This window comes from Chinchilla lanigera, unplaced genomic scaffold, assembly GCF_000276665.1.
Source record: "Chinchilla lanigera isolate Chin_1 unplaced genomic scaffold, ChiLan1.0 scaffold00005, whole genome shotgun sequence".
NCBI classification, from domain to species: domain Eukaryota; kingdom Metazoa; phylum Chordata; class Mammalia; order Rodentia; family Chinchillidae; genus Chinchilla; species Chinchilla lanigera.
Genome location: NW_004955406.1, coordinates 25308095 through 25324486, shown reverse-complemented (window position 1 = coordinate 25324486; position 16392 = coordinate 25308095). Strand labels below are relative to the sequence as shown.

General features: G+C 38.5%; 1 protein-coding gene across 2 annotated transcripts in view; it reads right to left on the bottom strand.

The window, feature by feature from the left end:
- The window catches only part of Pla2g4a (phospholipase A2, group IVA (cytosolic, calcium-dependent)), a 134719-nt gene that overhangs the window by 67593 nt on the left and 50734 nt on the right, over window positions 1–16392 (bottom strand). For both annotated transcript variants that reach the window (XM_013521775.1, XM_005375092.2), the window contains exon 4: window positions 5–153. In XM_013521775.1, coding sequence (XP_013377229.1) covers window positions 5–153 — 149 coding nt within the window. The remainder of the gene's footprint in view (window positions 1–4; window positions 154–16392) is intronic.

Sequence of the window (16392 nt, the reverse complement as noted above, 5' to 3'; positions counted from 1 at the left end):
TCACCTCCAAAATATTTTCCTGATTAGGATCTAAAATAAATTCAAAGGTCTCATTCCACACAGGGTTGATCTCATTGTTGAAGTGCCGTGTTCTCTTCCTGCTGTCAGGGGTTGTAGAGATGAAAAGTTCCACGTAGGGATCTGGGGTGTCAACTACAGGCAGGAAACAAAATTAGGAGGCAAAAATGTCATCCACAGTGCCTAGCTCGGTTTCCTAATGGACGCTGTCAGGTTGGCTTCAATGAATCTACACTCATGTAATCAGAAATACGATAATGCATAATAGAGGAACATCACAAGGTGTATACCTACTACCTATCATATTCCCTCACTTCACAATAGGCCTGAGAGAGTAACCTTTTGTTAAGTGAATCATGCAGAATTCCTCCATCCACACAGAGGACGTTTTCATGGAAGCCAGCATCTTGGTCCGGCTGCTACACAGTGATAATGATCTTGCTAACTACAGCTAACTACAGAAAGACTTACACAACAGGACTCTGATGGTGACAAGATTAGTTTCAAGATCGTATCTGTCTACACTAGAAAAATCATGTTAGTTACTCTGTTTACCAATCAAAATATGAAAGTTATTGGGAAAAGAACACGGGTGAGTATTCACAGGGTTGGCAGTGTGGTTGTGTGAAGTCAACTTGTATTTATCATAGTGGTATTCAATCAGATGGAAGAGAGGTGTCTACAGAAAATGAAAGATTTTGCTACTGCACGCAGAAGCCCACTAGCTTCAGGCACATGTGCTCCTTTTTAAAACAGAAAGACATAATTGCAAATAAAGACAATATTGAAATTTCCTCCCTTTATATATGAAACAACACAGTGACTCAAACAGTACAAATAATGCTCACTCTGTCTTCAGGATTTCACAGAATCCTGTACTATCTCCCAGTACCACACACATTCTAGTTTCCTATGCAATTACACATCTGCTTTTTCCTACAAACACCTTGAGGGCAAGGATCTTACCTTACCTTTCTGTTTGGAGAATCTAGCAACAGAAAGCACCTACCATAGCATTTAGGTCTGCTAAAATAAAGATTCGAACTTTTTCTTTAAAACACCTTTCTCTGTGTGGCCATTATAATTAATCCCCCAAAACCATTAACTACGTGATGACCACAGAAGTGGTGGTGAGCACTTTACACATCAGGCTCACTGAATCACACATCACTGCAGAGTTAGTGCCTTATTTTAGTGTTGAAGTAACAGGAACTAAGAGATATTATGCAATCTCTCCACTGCCCCGCCGCAAATAAGTACAAGAGCAACCTTTTGAACCCGGCTGTGGAACTGCAGCATTCTCTTAATGACCTCTTTTCAAATTTTTTCTATTTTGTGAAAAAATAAAATTTCATAGTGAAATAACAAAACGTAAAAATAATTCTGCTTCTTCAAATGGTTACTCAGAGTAAAAGACATAAACCAAAAAGATCATCACAAAAAAAGAAACAAACAGGTAATAACACAAGTCTTTCTTTCCAGTGCACTAAGATTAACTAGTACTATAAATGAAACCAAGTAACATCTATGTTGAAATATTTTTAAAACAACGGAATCTGTAATAGAGGGATGGTTTTGAATTTCTCCCTATTTCCTACGTATCGCTCTTCTATTTTGTTCTTCATTTGTGTTTCTCACATAAGAGAAACCACATTTGAGCTTGTGGTCTGACTTATTTCATTTAAAGTTATGTTCTCAGGTTGCATCTCTTTACCTACGATCGCCACCTGTGGATCTTTCTTCGTGGCAGTGTCATAGTACTGTACTGTGTCTAAATGCGCACTAAGCTTATCCATTCATCTGCTGACAGATGTAACTAATAAGGATGAAATCACCAGGTATAGACTGCAGTGGAGAAGCTGGACACAAAGATTTGAGAAGAGGATTGAAAGAAGTCGGGAGTGGGCCAGGGCTGGGGCTAGGTGAGCAGAACAGAGGAGAGGAGAGGAGGGAAAGGAGAGGGAGGAGAGGAAGAGGGGAGAGGCAGAATGAGAGGGAGAAGCAAAGGAAACAAGAAAAATAATAGTTTCTGAACTAGTAGTTGGTTTTCAAGGCAAACTTTTATATCTCTCTTTTCTTTTTTTTTTTTTGGTTTTTTTTTTTTTTTTTCTGGTACCGGGAGTGGAACTCAGGACCTTGTACTTGCCAGGCAGGCGCTAAGCCACTGAGCTAAATCCCCAGCCTCAAGGCAAACTTTTAAAAATATACCTTGGCTGGGTGTGGTGGTGCACGCCTGTAATCCCAGCACTCGGGAGGCTGAGACAGGAGGATTGTTGTGAGATCAGCCTGGGCTACAAAGTGAGCTCAAGGGCAGCTTAAACTGCAAAGTAAGACCCTGTCTCAAAAAGACAAAAAGTAAACAAACAAACAAACAAACAAAACAACAAACAAAACCAAAAACACTTTGTCCTTAGCCATATATACCCCAGAGCATCAAATATTTATTCAATGCCCTTTGCTTAACTTTAAAATACTGCTCAGAGTTCTTTCATTTGATCATCAGATTTTTTAAAATTGTGCTTTTTTTTCTTTTTTTTTTTTTTACCAAAAATAGGAAGATCTACAAATGAAATGTCAGCATTTGGAATTCATTTTGATGTAATTTTTCAGTTTGGAGCTCAAGCAGCATTGGTCAAAGGCAGGGACTCTCTAAAGTAAAGGTGCAGCACAGATGCCTGGAGTTCTTGTTCAAATGCAGGCCCCAGGCGACCATCTCCCATGAACCATGATCATCACACTGTAGTAAGATTAAAAATCTTCATTTTTTTAAAAGTAGTGTAGCTGACACTGATGTAGGTCAGCTTCTGGCCATATATTTGGCATCCTATTTTAGAGAAATAAGCGGTTATTGCAAGTTCTAACTCAATGCTTATATCTCAATAGCACCATGAAAAACAAGCTGTGAAACAAAAAGCTGATCAGGAAGCAATGGTGAGGGGAAAAGGGTCAGAAAGAGAAACATGCTCCACGGTGACTTTCCCATGTCCACAAACAGGAGTGATGGCTCCTTTTCCCGAACCACATTTTTGACAAATTTCCAGTGCCCAGGATTGTCAACTAGAAGTAAACTCCATGTTTAGAATAACACGTGTCAGAAGATTATAAAGAAAAATTCATTTTCCTCTTTTGAGTAAAAATAAATATGTGATCTCATGAATATTCAATTGGCACTTCAAGTTACTGAAAAATGGAGCCCTTAATCATTCTTTAGGGCCAGTGTTTTTCTCCTAGGCCCAATGCTATTGTTTACCAATTTCCCAAAAATCTTACAAAAAAAAAAAAAAAAAAAAGACAAGTAAAAGCCAATCTAGGACAGCTGGGCATGGTGACACGTGCCTGTAATCCCAGTACTCGGGAGGCTGAGGCAGGAGGATCATTGGAAGTTCGAGACAGCCTGGGCTACAAAGTGAGCTCAAGGCCAGCCTGAACTGCATAGCGAGACCCTGTCTCAAAAAGACAAAAAAAAAATCTAGATTAAAAAAAAACTATATGAGAAGAGGAGTCATGCAGATGGCACACATCATTTTTTTCGACAAATCCTTAAGTGCCCACTATATGCCAAGAATGCCCCATCAAGAAGCAATTTGACTTTGATAAGGTGCCAAACTCTGTGCCGCAGATTTGAATTATGAAAGTGAGTCAAATGCAAATAGACTAATTTTAAGGGCAAGGTAAATGGGAGACAAGCAGATACACTACACCAGTGACTAGTGTCTCACTCACCTAGATCATTACACAGGTTAGGCCAAACTGTAGGTGGAAGAAATACCCTTTGAGGCTTGATTTCCATCTTAATCTCTCATGAGAAGGGAGAATTCTTAGACCAAAGAAATAGTAGAAGCAGAAAGTAAAGTTCCTTAGATGGAACCAGATAGGGAAAGGAAGAAGCAAACTGAAATAGAATGTGTCAGTCAGTGATGAAACCAAATGCTCAGCCATCACAGACTCTCAAGGGATCATGGACTTTCACAAGTTCTAACTGACTAATGACACATGCCCTCAGAAAGAGACAGATGCACCACATTCACTTGTCAAAATATTAATAGACTTTTTAAAAATTAGAATATAATTTACCAGCATCATTTTGTATTCTAAGCAATTATTTTTACTTCTAAATAGAGTCAACATTTTAAAATGTTCTGTACAGTGACCATACCACTTCTGCTGTCCCTCCTTTAGCAAGAGATTCAAAGTTAAGATATCAGAGGGTGATGGGCAGTGGAAACCACGGACAGCTGCAAGTTCTGATATCCCAATCTGCATCAGTGCTAATGGTTGGAAGCTAAGAAACACCTGAAGCCGTGGTAAACACTACAGAATGAAGTGAAGTATTTAGTAAGAGGTTAATTGAAAAACAGATTACGGTAATCAGATCTGAGCTCATTTTTGTGGTAAACTCTACAATCATAATCAGTATGGCAGACACTGAACTGGAAGCTTTAAAAAGGGAACTCAGGCCACTGGACAGCAAAGAGCTCAGTGCTTTAGAGAAGTTCCTAGAAATTAAGGAAAAAGGCAAATAGTAGGAAAATAATTTTTCTCCCATATATTTGCTTCCTCTGTATATTTACTTCATGACTAAATGCATATAGTGAAATGGGGTGTTGAATCACTGACTCAGCCTCACCTTATTTCCAACTAATATGTGGTAAAAATACACTGTGTGGGCAGAAACTCTCTGACATCTCATGCTTTTATCTGAAACCTGACAAACAAAAATGACAGGGGTGTGGGACAGAGATTTTTTTATTCCCATTAGGATGACATGAACCTACACGCACCAGAAATGGTTTCAGAATTCTGTGACTGTAAAACTTACTCAGAAAAGGAATTATTAACCTCAGGAGTGTAAGGAGTGCCTGCCTAAAGTAATAACAGGTCTACTTGTCATGTTAGCTTTATCTTGGTAATTTCTTGTTTTTTCAAGATAGGAATGGGTGACAACTTCTAAACTGGTACTCCTTTAAATTCTTCATTTGCTTTTCTCATTTCCACTTCATTCAGTAATGTCTTAAACCCTTGCTGTGATTCTTGTGGTAACCTGCAAAAAGCTCCTTAAAAAAATCACTCTTTTCAAATGTATGTTCAGATATCACCATTCTGAATACCTATAGTTAGTCTACCGATTGTGAGTTTAAAACTGTGATTTCCAACACTCAGGCGAAAGCAGTGCTTGTTAAAGTCCACACTGGAGGGCTGGGGATTTAGCTCAGCGGCAAAGCGCCTGCCTGGCAAGTGCAAGGTCGTGAGTTCGGTTCCTGGTACCGGAGAAAAACCAAAAAAAAAAAAAAACAAAAAACAAAAAAGTCCACACTGGAAATGGGGCTTATGGCTCAGTGTTAGACTGGCTAGTACGCTCAGGGCCTGGGCTTTGACCACCACCACCCTCCAAAAAAGAAATAAAAATGAAAAATGTAGGTCCCTTGCATCTTTAATCAGATTCTTCAACAGGAGCTTAAAAGTCTGCATTTTGAACAACTTGACACACACTTTTGAATGCCAAGGCTTAAGATATAATATTAGAACAAACTACAGAAACATCTTGACATAAAGAAGGTAAGAAGCTTCTTGGCCTTTTGTCAAGGAGTTATTTTGCCTGTAGATCAGATTAGCAAAATCCAGTTAATCACTTGTTTGTCTCCACCCATTGAATACATTTTCAAGTAGCCACAAAAAGACAAATCCAAGAATAAAGTACAAGTGGGTGTATTTACTGGCAATCTGTTTAAGAGGACGGACAGATACTCACGTTACACTCAAAAAAGAAATGCCACAGTAAGAAGAAAAATTAAACAACAATTTGTTGAAGAGATGCCTCTGAATAATATTCTCAAATATAATTTTTCCACTGAAACATCTATTTTAGCGATAACAGCAATTACATATGGAGAATTTACAGCCCTGTGTGGGGATTGTTAACCTTTCCACTACCCGTGTACTAACCTGGCTGAGTTACTGCCATAATCCTAGGAGAGTGGTGGATGTATCATAAATGTATAAATTTCAAAAGAAATCAATTCAATTCTTTTATTAATGTAAACATTTTATCTCAAGGAAAAAATACAGGTACAAAAGCTGGCAGATTGCAATTGTCCAGGTTATTAAATTCCTTTGGACTGAACTCACCCCTGACATCACCAGTCAAATCAAGAGGCAGAACATTCCCCAGAACTCCTGACACTCCCTTTCCTCCTTCTGCCACTAGAATGGTCACTACCCAGCTGCTCTCATCATAGCAAACTCTGCCCATTTTTTAATCTTCACATAACTAAAATCAATCATACAGCGTGTACCACTTTGTCTGGCCTCTTTGCTCATACTTCGTACTTGTGTTTGTGCCACGTTCTGCTTGTAGCCTTGGGGAAATGAGAAAATGTGTCCTGGCTGCCATTCAAATCTTGGCAATAATCAGCTTGACAGGGCCTGAGACGATGAGACTACGTGGTTGTAGGGTGCTGTGCGACAGGAGGGGCACACACGGCATGAGTGATTTTAAGACTGTAATAATGTCTTCACATGTTATTCTATTTATGTCAGTACGGGGGAATCTTCCACATGCACTGCTGAGTAATGCATTTTGAAAATTTCAACCTTTTAAAATCATTCTGAATCAACCCTGGATGTTCTCTAACCCTCCTTTGGCTCCGGTTTGCCCATAAATATCACCGCCTCCCTAATCTCCATCTTTGAGCCCCACCTCTGTTCTCAGTGTTAAATCTACTCTTGAATGCTCAGAGTTTTCGAAAATATCTCAGATTCGGTATGTACAAAGTGAATGTATTTTCTTCCCATCCTTTTTTCCTTCAACTGCAAAATCAAACAAAATAAAGTCATATAAAGCACTAAAAGTAGAAGCTTGTTATTTTTCCAGACTTCCCTGTTTTACTTAATGGTACCATTGGGTCTATCTGTCACAGCTGGAGACCAGAGGGTCATTCTCTTTACTCACAGCTGTTCCACCCAATTTGTCTCCAAGTTTTAGCTTTGGTACTTCTAACATGCCCCTCTCACATGGCTGAAATTACCTCTAAATCTGATCTAATTCTAAATCTACTGAAATTACCTCTGCCTCGGTTCCACATAGGCCCACCCCTGCCCTGGCCAATTAGCACAGCCCCTTGGTGCTTGCTGTTTCCGTCACAAATCACTTCACGTGTTCTGAAGCACATTTTCACCTGCGCTACCGCGGAGGTCAGGCCTAAACATGGAGAGAAAAAGTTGAAGGGCAGCCCCTGCCGGGTATCCTTCCAGTCACTACTGGAAGGTCCCTTCCACAGGTCAGGACTGAAGCTGAGAAGCACTCTGAAATCTGCGCATGTCAACATTCCACATAGACACGGCGACGGCAGAGGCCTTCGCTCTAACAGAACAGGCCAGACCTTCACTTGTGCATGTCATTGCTTTCATGGGGCACGGATAACTAGATGTTCCTGGAGTCATTGTTTTGGCCTATGAATAGCTAAGATAAGGGTGCAATGACTCCGCAGTGAAGGGACAAAGTGACTGAGATGTTCTTTTCACTCTTCCTTTATTTATTTTATACTTCTCTAGCTAACTAGCTGTTTGGTCTCCTGGTAAACCTAGCAACTATAAATCATGCTCCATACAAAACTTCATCTATACACATTTGCATAAAATCAAAATAAATCCACCTAAAGCTCCTACTTATTGGGGCTGGGGGTTTAGCTCAGTGGCACAGTGCCTGCCTGGCAAGCACAAGGTCGTAAGATCAGTTCCAGGTACCAGGGAGAAAAGAAAAGCTCCTGCTTATTGATTAGACACTGTTACTCACATCAGAGAGATGAAAAGATATTTAGTGAGTTGAACAAGATCACTGGGAAACAGGATATGTGTGGAGGGATGTGAGTAGGTGTGTGTGAGCAGGTGTGTGTGTGTTATTAAATTGCTTTGTACTGAACTCACCCCGACGCCACCACTCAAACCGAGAGATAGAACATTCCCCAGAACTCCTGACCCTCCCTTTCCTCCTTCTGCCACCAGAGTGTTCACTACCCAGCCTGCTGTCATCATAGCAAATTCTGCCCATTTTTTAATCTTTACATAAATAAAATCAATCACACAGTGTGTGTGCGCAGGGCTAGGCAAGTGCACTACCACTGACCAGCCCCAGAAGAAACAGGATTTTCACCCAGACCTGCTGAAACCAATGTCTTCGATTTAGCAATTATACCAACAACTCATCAGTTTTGCCTCCGTTACACTGTGAACTCCACGAGGCCAGAGAGCACATATTTCCCACTCGTTAGTGATTCAAGGATCTGAAATTGTTGGAAGCATTATAAAAATATAATAAATATTACTGAAGGAACAGATGGTGGACTAACCCAGGGTGATACTGAAGAAGAGGTGACCTTTGGTATTGAGTTTCCCTTCTAACTTTTTACTTTTAGAGTTTACGTCTCAGTTGTCCTGCTGTTTTGTCCCCACACCTTTCTTTTGTGTTTTAATGTAAATCAGCGTTAGTCTTTTGTTCCAAGTGTATTTTTACTTAACCTTTCTTTCTAAGTACTAAATGAAAGAAAAAAAATCACTGAATCTCATCTTATCTCCCTAATCACAACTCTCATGAACAAACAGCAGGCCAAGAGAATTGTTTATAGCTAGCAGCCCGCTCTCCCTCTAGAAAGAGCTCGAAATTGGAGTTGTTATGCCTGTAGATATTGAAAAGCAATTCTTAGGAATTGCTAAAATTCTTTTCCAGTGTACACACTGGAAAAGAAAAAGTTAAACTGAAATTTTTGTTATTACCTACATTGTCACTTTACTTAAATCTCTATGATACTGTTTAGGAAGGAAACAAAATCTTTCTGTCATCAGTACCTATGCTTAGAATGTTGAAAATATTTTTAACCTAAGGATGTGAAACCTATATTAGAAATAGAGAGTAACTCTCCACCTGTATCTATCAAGAAATATATTAATTTATTTATATTTTGAATTTAATTATTACTTAGCTATATATGAATTTCACTCCATTGTAGGTTAGAATACTTTTTTCACTTAAACCAAAGACTATGGTTCTATAATATCTTGGCTAGGGAATGCAATCCTTTGCTTTTTTCTACTAATGCCGTTAAGAATCTCCAATTTTTAACAACAGAAACAATCTTTCAAGAGGCAAAATCATTTAGGAGTTTAGGACCACTGCACTAAAAGAAAACACAAACCTTTGTTCTTGACAGTTTTTTCACTAGCACAAACCATATAGCAAGCTAAATTCCTGAAATAACATATATTGAATACTATGTAAATATTTTCTTACAGTATTTGTTCTCCAGGTTGAAATGCTCCCACTTTTATTCCACATGTTAAACATCCATTTGGTTATAAAGTTTATCTCAATCTTCATCCAAGCCGTAGGACCCTCTCTGAAGCTTATTGCCAAGATTTTCCCAAGGGATTACTTAAACCCATTTCATCTTCCCACCTGAACTATGAACCACTGAAAGGCAAAAGCTGCTCAAGTAAGTATTCCCGTGAGGCAGCTGTGATTTCTAGTCTGAAAACATGGGGCTGTGGGGTTCTGGACTTATGCCTTTAAATATCTTTATATGTAAAATTAAATTTTAAAAAAGCACATATTTCGTAGTGCCACTTAAGTGAATGAAGTGTAAGCTCTTAAGAAGGCTGCTTAATATTTTTGTTTACTTAACAAACCATTATGTTGTCCACACTATGTCACAATTTCATTGAATCTTACAAGACAATCTAGGAGAAAGGCATAAATATTACCCGCAATCACAAGTTGATGAAGCTGAGACCCAGCGTAGCTGAGTGCCTTGCCCAAATTTTCCTGGCTAAGAATAGTGGAAGGAATATTTGGACCTAACCTAACAGCTTCAACACCTTGCTCTAACCATTGGGAAACCGACTCTTCCTCTTTGTTACAAAATAAAGTTACCTAGCATGGATAGTACCTTTATTCCCCTTGTGGTTCTCAAGGGACTGAATGAGTGCTAAGTACATGGTAGATATTGAGCATTTATGAAGACATTAATGAGCAGCAAAGTGCCCTAGGTTATATTTCTTTAGCATTTCTTTTCCAAAGTGAAAATCTCAAAGCTATTATTTCATTTTGTATCTGGACATCTAGATTGCCCTTAACATCAACTCAAAGTAACTATGTCTGTAATTTTCCAAAATATTCCATTAAAAACTTTTTGATATAAAAGGAGAATTAAAAAATATTTCCACTGAGCCAGTACAATTTTCAAAGACCCTCAAACTCCCCCAACTAAGTTTAATACAGTCATTGCACTATACATAATTTTTATTTTTATGAAACAGCTTCAAATTTTAAGAGATGTTAAAATAACATAGGAAAAAATTTTCACATAAATCTTTAAATTTTTAGAGCAGCAGAGGAATCCTTCTTCACATAGAAACTTTAGTAACATACTGTTCCCTTGAAATTTTAAAAACTTCACCTGAGTTTTAGTTGAATTCCACTGGATTTTAATGACACCCTCTCTATACAGAAATGGTATACTTTGGCAAAAAGTATTTATTTACTATATGGAAAGGAGGCTGTCTTCAATTCAGCTTTAAAGACATAATTAAAATTGAGCATTTCTTTTCCTTCATAGAATATGTGAAATTAAATAAATAAAAATATGTTAAGTAATTTAAGATGAATTTGCTCATGTATGAGACACATATGATAAATACCTAAATGAGTATGATTCATCATTACCAGGTCTTGAAAAAAAATACAGAATATAGATCAGTAATGTACTCAGTATCAATAATATACTCATTTGGATGGAATCCTACTATCTCACATCACAGAACCACTGCTATCAAATACACTACTAGAATCTATTTCTGTTTATTCTATTTAATTAATGGGATGACTATCCATTCAAAAATCAACTGATGCTATTGAAATAGCATAAAATTCTATTACTTACTGGATTCACAAAACCCAAAATACATGAACACATACATACAAACAATCAGACAAAAAATACTAATGAAAGTTAAAGAAGAAAAATAACTAAATGTATTTATAAACCATTTGGCAACTTTATAAACTACATGACATTCTAGATGAATGAGAGATAGTAGTGGCTTCCTTACACCTTATATTTCATCATTACATAAAAAAATAGAAGATAAGAGATATGAGATAGACATGCATTAAGGAACACATTACTCATCTTCAAATCATTTTCCATGAAAAGTCCATTGGGAAATAACTTCATTATATTTAGAGGCTTTTAAATCTTGGGTGGATACTCCAAAACATTCCAAAACCATGAGTAGACTAAAAATCATTTTCAGTCAAAACCTAAAGACTGATACTAAGGAAATGTTTAAAGTAGAAAAACATACACTTTAAGGTAGCAAGTAGCTCTAGACCGACAATAAAGCCAATTATAAAATAAGATTTGAAAAAAACTATAATTAATCTAGGAAAAGATTAATAAATGCAAAGCTACTATAAGATTTTCTGTATGTTGTATCAGAAAAAACTGTAGCTGTGCATATAAATAACAGTCATTTATAACCGACAAAAATGAAATATAAAGTTATTTTTCAAATTTTTCTCTATCAGGGCAGTAAAGAAAACAATGTTCAAAAAGAAACTAATATTTGCACATTTTCAATTGTTCTATTCTTTTTCCAAGTTTCACTATGATCTTAATACTATGGCAGACTCACGTTTAAACACTAATTGTTTTCTTTTTTGGTCTTTTTGAGACAGGGTCTTACTATGCAGTTCAGGCTGGCCTTGAGCTCACTTTGTAGCCCAGGCTGGCCTCGAACTTGCAACAATCCTCCTGCCTCAGCCTCCTGAGTGCTGGGATGATAGGCGTGCGCCACCACATCTGGCTCAACACTAATTTTTAAACAAATGCAAGGAAGACGCAGGACTCAGCTGGGCAAGTGCATGGTTACACTCCCACAAGACACAAGTCTGGACAGCTGCCAGGGATGCACAAGAGTGAAACCATGGGGGCTGGGGATTTAGCTCAGCAGCAAAGCGCCTGCCTGGCAAGCGCAAGGTCGTGAGTTCGGTTCCTGGTACCGGAGAAAAACAAAACAAACACACACACACAAAAAAAAAGAGCGAAACCATGCTCCAGGGCTTCTATTTACTTATTTATTTACTTATGTTTGGTACTGGGTATCGAACTCAAGACCTCACGCTTGCTAGGCAGGCACTGTGCCACTGAGCTATATCCCCAGCCCTCCAGTGCTTTTGGAAAAGTTGAAGATAAGAGTACCATGCCACTATTTCTTTCTCTCAAGCTGAGAATGAAGGATTCAAAAATCTGCTCAACACGGAAATTCAGAATAGAAATTTCTAGCCTCCAAGTTGAAAAAAAAAAAAAAAAAGTTATCCACCATACAAACTAATCATAATATTATTGTTTCATGTGATAATGTTTAAATAATAAATATGTTTTCTTAGTATATGTATAATTTTTAACAATAAGAGATAATATTTACTGAGCACCTACTATGCACCACGAGTGTAAGTGCTTCAATACATCGCTTTACTGAACTCTCACTTCTCCAAGATGAGGAAAGAAAGATGGAGAAAGAATAAGCAACTTTTCCAAGGAATAGGGCAAGAGTGTGATGTGGCTCTGGAGACCAGGCTCTTTCACCAACACACTCCATCTCTGCCCTGAGCTTCCCTGAAGTATTTTCCCCTGCTAGGGAATTATTGACATTCGGTGTTGAGAGCCAGGTATTTTTAAGAGAATTAAACTGGTTAGTCCTGGAGTTGGGATTCAAATTGCTCCTTTAGAAAGACAAGACTGTAAAAAAACAGGACAACCTTTCCTAAAACTCTTATGGGTTTGAATATCCTGCCTTTTAATGAGTTGCTTCTTGTCCAGTGTGCCCGGCACTGTGCCCACAGAGTAGCCGTGGAGACTGAGCTCTGAGCACTGTCCACTCGGGAACGATCATGGGGTCTCTAATGTGATGTGCAGACGCAGGAGAACACTACTTTGAGAGGCACTGCATCGTCGGTCAAAAGTGAAAGACCGGCATGCACGAAAACAGCACTCAGCAGAAGGTTGGTTTCAAATCGTGGCCAACACTGGCTCACAGCCAACCTCACTCCTGGTTAACAGGCAGCGCTAAACGCCTGGAATCCCTGCAGGGCCTTGGAGAGGGGCAGACTACTGACCTCCCCTCCGTCTATAAAGTGGGGCCTCAGAACAAAATTAGTATGACTTAGAAAAATCATGTAGGGTGAGATTTCATGGGCCTGAATGTGAATAATGGGAATATCCACACCACTATCCTGTGATGTGTTAACTGTAATGGCTGCAAAGATAAATAAAGCAAGACAGCATGATTCAGAAAGCATAGCTACTTTATATATAAACAAGGAGCCAAAACCAATATGTAAAGGGACTTTGATTATTTCAAATAACCTTACAGATGTTCAGTACGCACTCCTGGAGTCACCAGGCCAACATCAGAACTGCTACTGATTCCTCCTACAGTTCCTCTGCCCCTGAATGTAGAAATAAAGCCACCTGTGTTTTCTCTTTCCTCCAGTGCCTGCAAACTTAAGGAGTGCACGGGATTTGTTTTTCATTTAAGACAAAAGATATTAAAGTAGGAGTTGTTTTCTTTTCTAAACTAAACCTCAGTATCAGGTTTAATTGCACTGTTGGCACCTGGTGATAACTAAGTGGCTTTTGGATCGCATTTGGACACATCTCCACAAGGTTTGCCATCAGTGCTCTAGACCATGAAACAATAGAAACACAAGTTTCTTCATGAATTCCTACGTGCAGGCATGCAACCTAAAGCCCTGCATGGTGTCTCACTCTGTGTGAATCAACCTGGCTTAGTATGTATATTTTCTGACATTGTGTGAAAGCAAACACTTTTTCAATAGCAATAAGGATTTTAAAAGCAAAAAAGATGTATCTAAACTTCATGCGGTCATCAGACGTACGCCACAGATATGCCACATCTCAACGGGAAGTCTTTGCAGAGGAGAGTAGAAGAAAATTTTATAATGCTACAGTGTTAAAAGCAGTCCAGGAAGGGTGGCTTATCTGATGTATTTTTTCAGTTTTTATTTTTTCTTAGTTTATGTCTGCAATACATAATGATTATGTTCCTTATGGAGAGTCGGTCCGTGTACATAACATGTCTCAGTTCCTTTCCATTCCCTTCTCTTCCTCTCTGTGGCCCTTTCCTCCATCTCTTGGTACCCTTTTCATTAGAAAAAAAAAAAATCCCTATGTCTCTATTTCCCATTATCTATCTTTTATATTGCTCTTTATGTATACCTTGGGTTTTCATACAAGAGAAATTGTGCAATATTTACACTTGTGTATCTGATTTACTTCACTCACAACATTATGGGCAACAGAAATGAACAGAGACTTCTCAAAAAAAGAAGTACAAATATCCAATAAATACATGAAAAATGTCTGTCTCTGGATGTATCTGGAAGTCTTGCTAAAGCCTCACGCACTCATAGGTGAGGCTTTTGGGCAGTGGCTGGATCTAGGCTGCATGAATGCAGATTAAGGATGATGCTGGGATTAAGGATGTGGATTAGTCCATTAACTGGTTTAGCATAGTTCTGACTGACACCGCCCAGAAGGTGGATAAACTGCAAGGATTATAAAGGAACAGAAAGAAGCTGTTGTTGTTGTTGCTGCTGCTGCTGCTGCCACCACCGCCGCCACCACTGTTGCTTGCTTTGCTGCCTTCTGCCTGCCCTGCTGTGACATCGACTTTTTCTCCTTTGCAAAGCCCCTCTAGCACGCCAATCTGACTCGGAGCCAGATGACTGCGGACTGAAACCTCTGCAAACTATGAGTTAAATAAAGTCCTCCTGTAACTTTGGGTGTCAGGTGTTTCATTTTAGCACCAAGAAAAGTAACTAGGATAATGTCCAACATCACTGGCCATTAGATAAATGCAAATTTTAAAAACATTGAGATTTCATTGTATTTTAGAAAGAATGGTTATCATCAAGAAACCAACCAATAACAAATGCTGGTAAGGCTGTCGGGGAGCAAGAACACTTCTACATTGTTGGTAGAAATGTAAACTAGGACAACCATTATGAAAATCAGTACAGAGACTCCTCAAAAAACTAAAATTAGAAATTCTGCCAGGCGTGGTGGCACATGCCTGTAATCCCAGTACTCGGACAGAGGCAGGAGGATCATTGAGAGTTCGAGACCAGCCTGGCCTACAAAGTAAGCTCAAGGCCAGCCTGAAGTGCAGAGGGAGACCCTATCTCAAAAAAGACCAAAAAACAAAACAAAACAAAAGAAATTCTATTTAATCCAGCTATTTCCCTTCTAGATAAAGAAGATATCAAATTATAGTGATACATGCACATCCATGTTAAAGCAACACAGTTTATAATAACTAAATGTTGGAAGCAGCCTATATATCTATCACCACCTGAATGGATAAAGAAAATGTTATACATAAACACACTGGAGTACTCCTCTGCCATAAAGAAGGGTAAATTTGAGTCATTTGTGGGAGAATGGATGTACCTAAAAGCCACTTTATTGACTGGGTTGTTTTGAAATGTTCCAAATGTCACACAACCACAAATTAAGTTGAGGAAACATTAGACTCTATCAAAATATTTATGGTATATATCTTTATATGAGGGAAAAATATATTTGTGAATGTGTATGTTTATTAGGATCTACCACATATTTGACCATTTGATTTTAAGTAAGCATTATGATCACTGGAATAATAAAAATAAATATTCTTTGTTCATTGCCTGGAATCTGCTCTGATCAGGATTCTAATTCAGAATTTAAAGATGTAACTGTGGCTGGGTATGGTGGTACACACCTGTAATCCCAGCACTTGGGAGCCTGAGACAGGAGGATTTTTGCAAGTTCAAAAGCAGCTTGGGCTACAAAGTGAGCTCAAGGTCAGCCTGAACTGTATAACGAGACCTTGTCTCAAAAAACACAACCCCCCTCAAAAAAAAGATGAAGCTGTGCTTCCGTTTTAAAGCACTGCTGTTTATTTCTATCAGTCCTGTCAGTGACAATGTAGTTAGCTATACAATTAAGCATACTTTACAGGAATTGAACAAAGAAATAGGTAATTATGCCATTTTATTAAAAAGAAGAAGAAGAAGAAAAATCAGTAAAAAATACTCTTGGAGCCTTCACTCCATGATGGAATACTTTAAGACTCCAAGCTGCACAAAGCACCATAGCGCTCAGGATAAAATAAAAGAAGCTGCCTACATCTCTATTTCCACTAAAATGCGGTCCTTGGATCAGAAGTAGCTACATGTGCGACTGAAATGCACAATCTACTCCTCATACTTTTTTTTTTTTTTTTTTTTTGGTTTTTCTCCGGTACCGGGAACCGAAC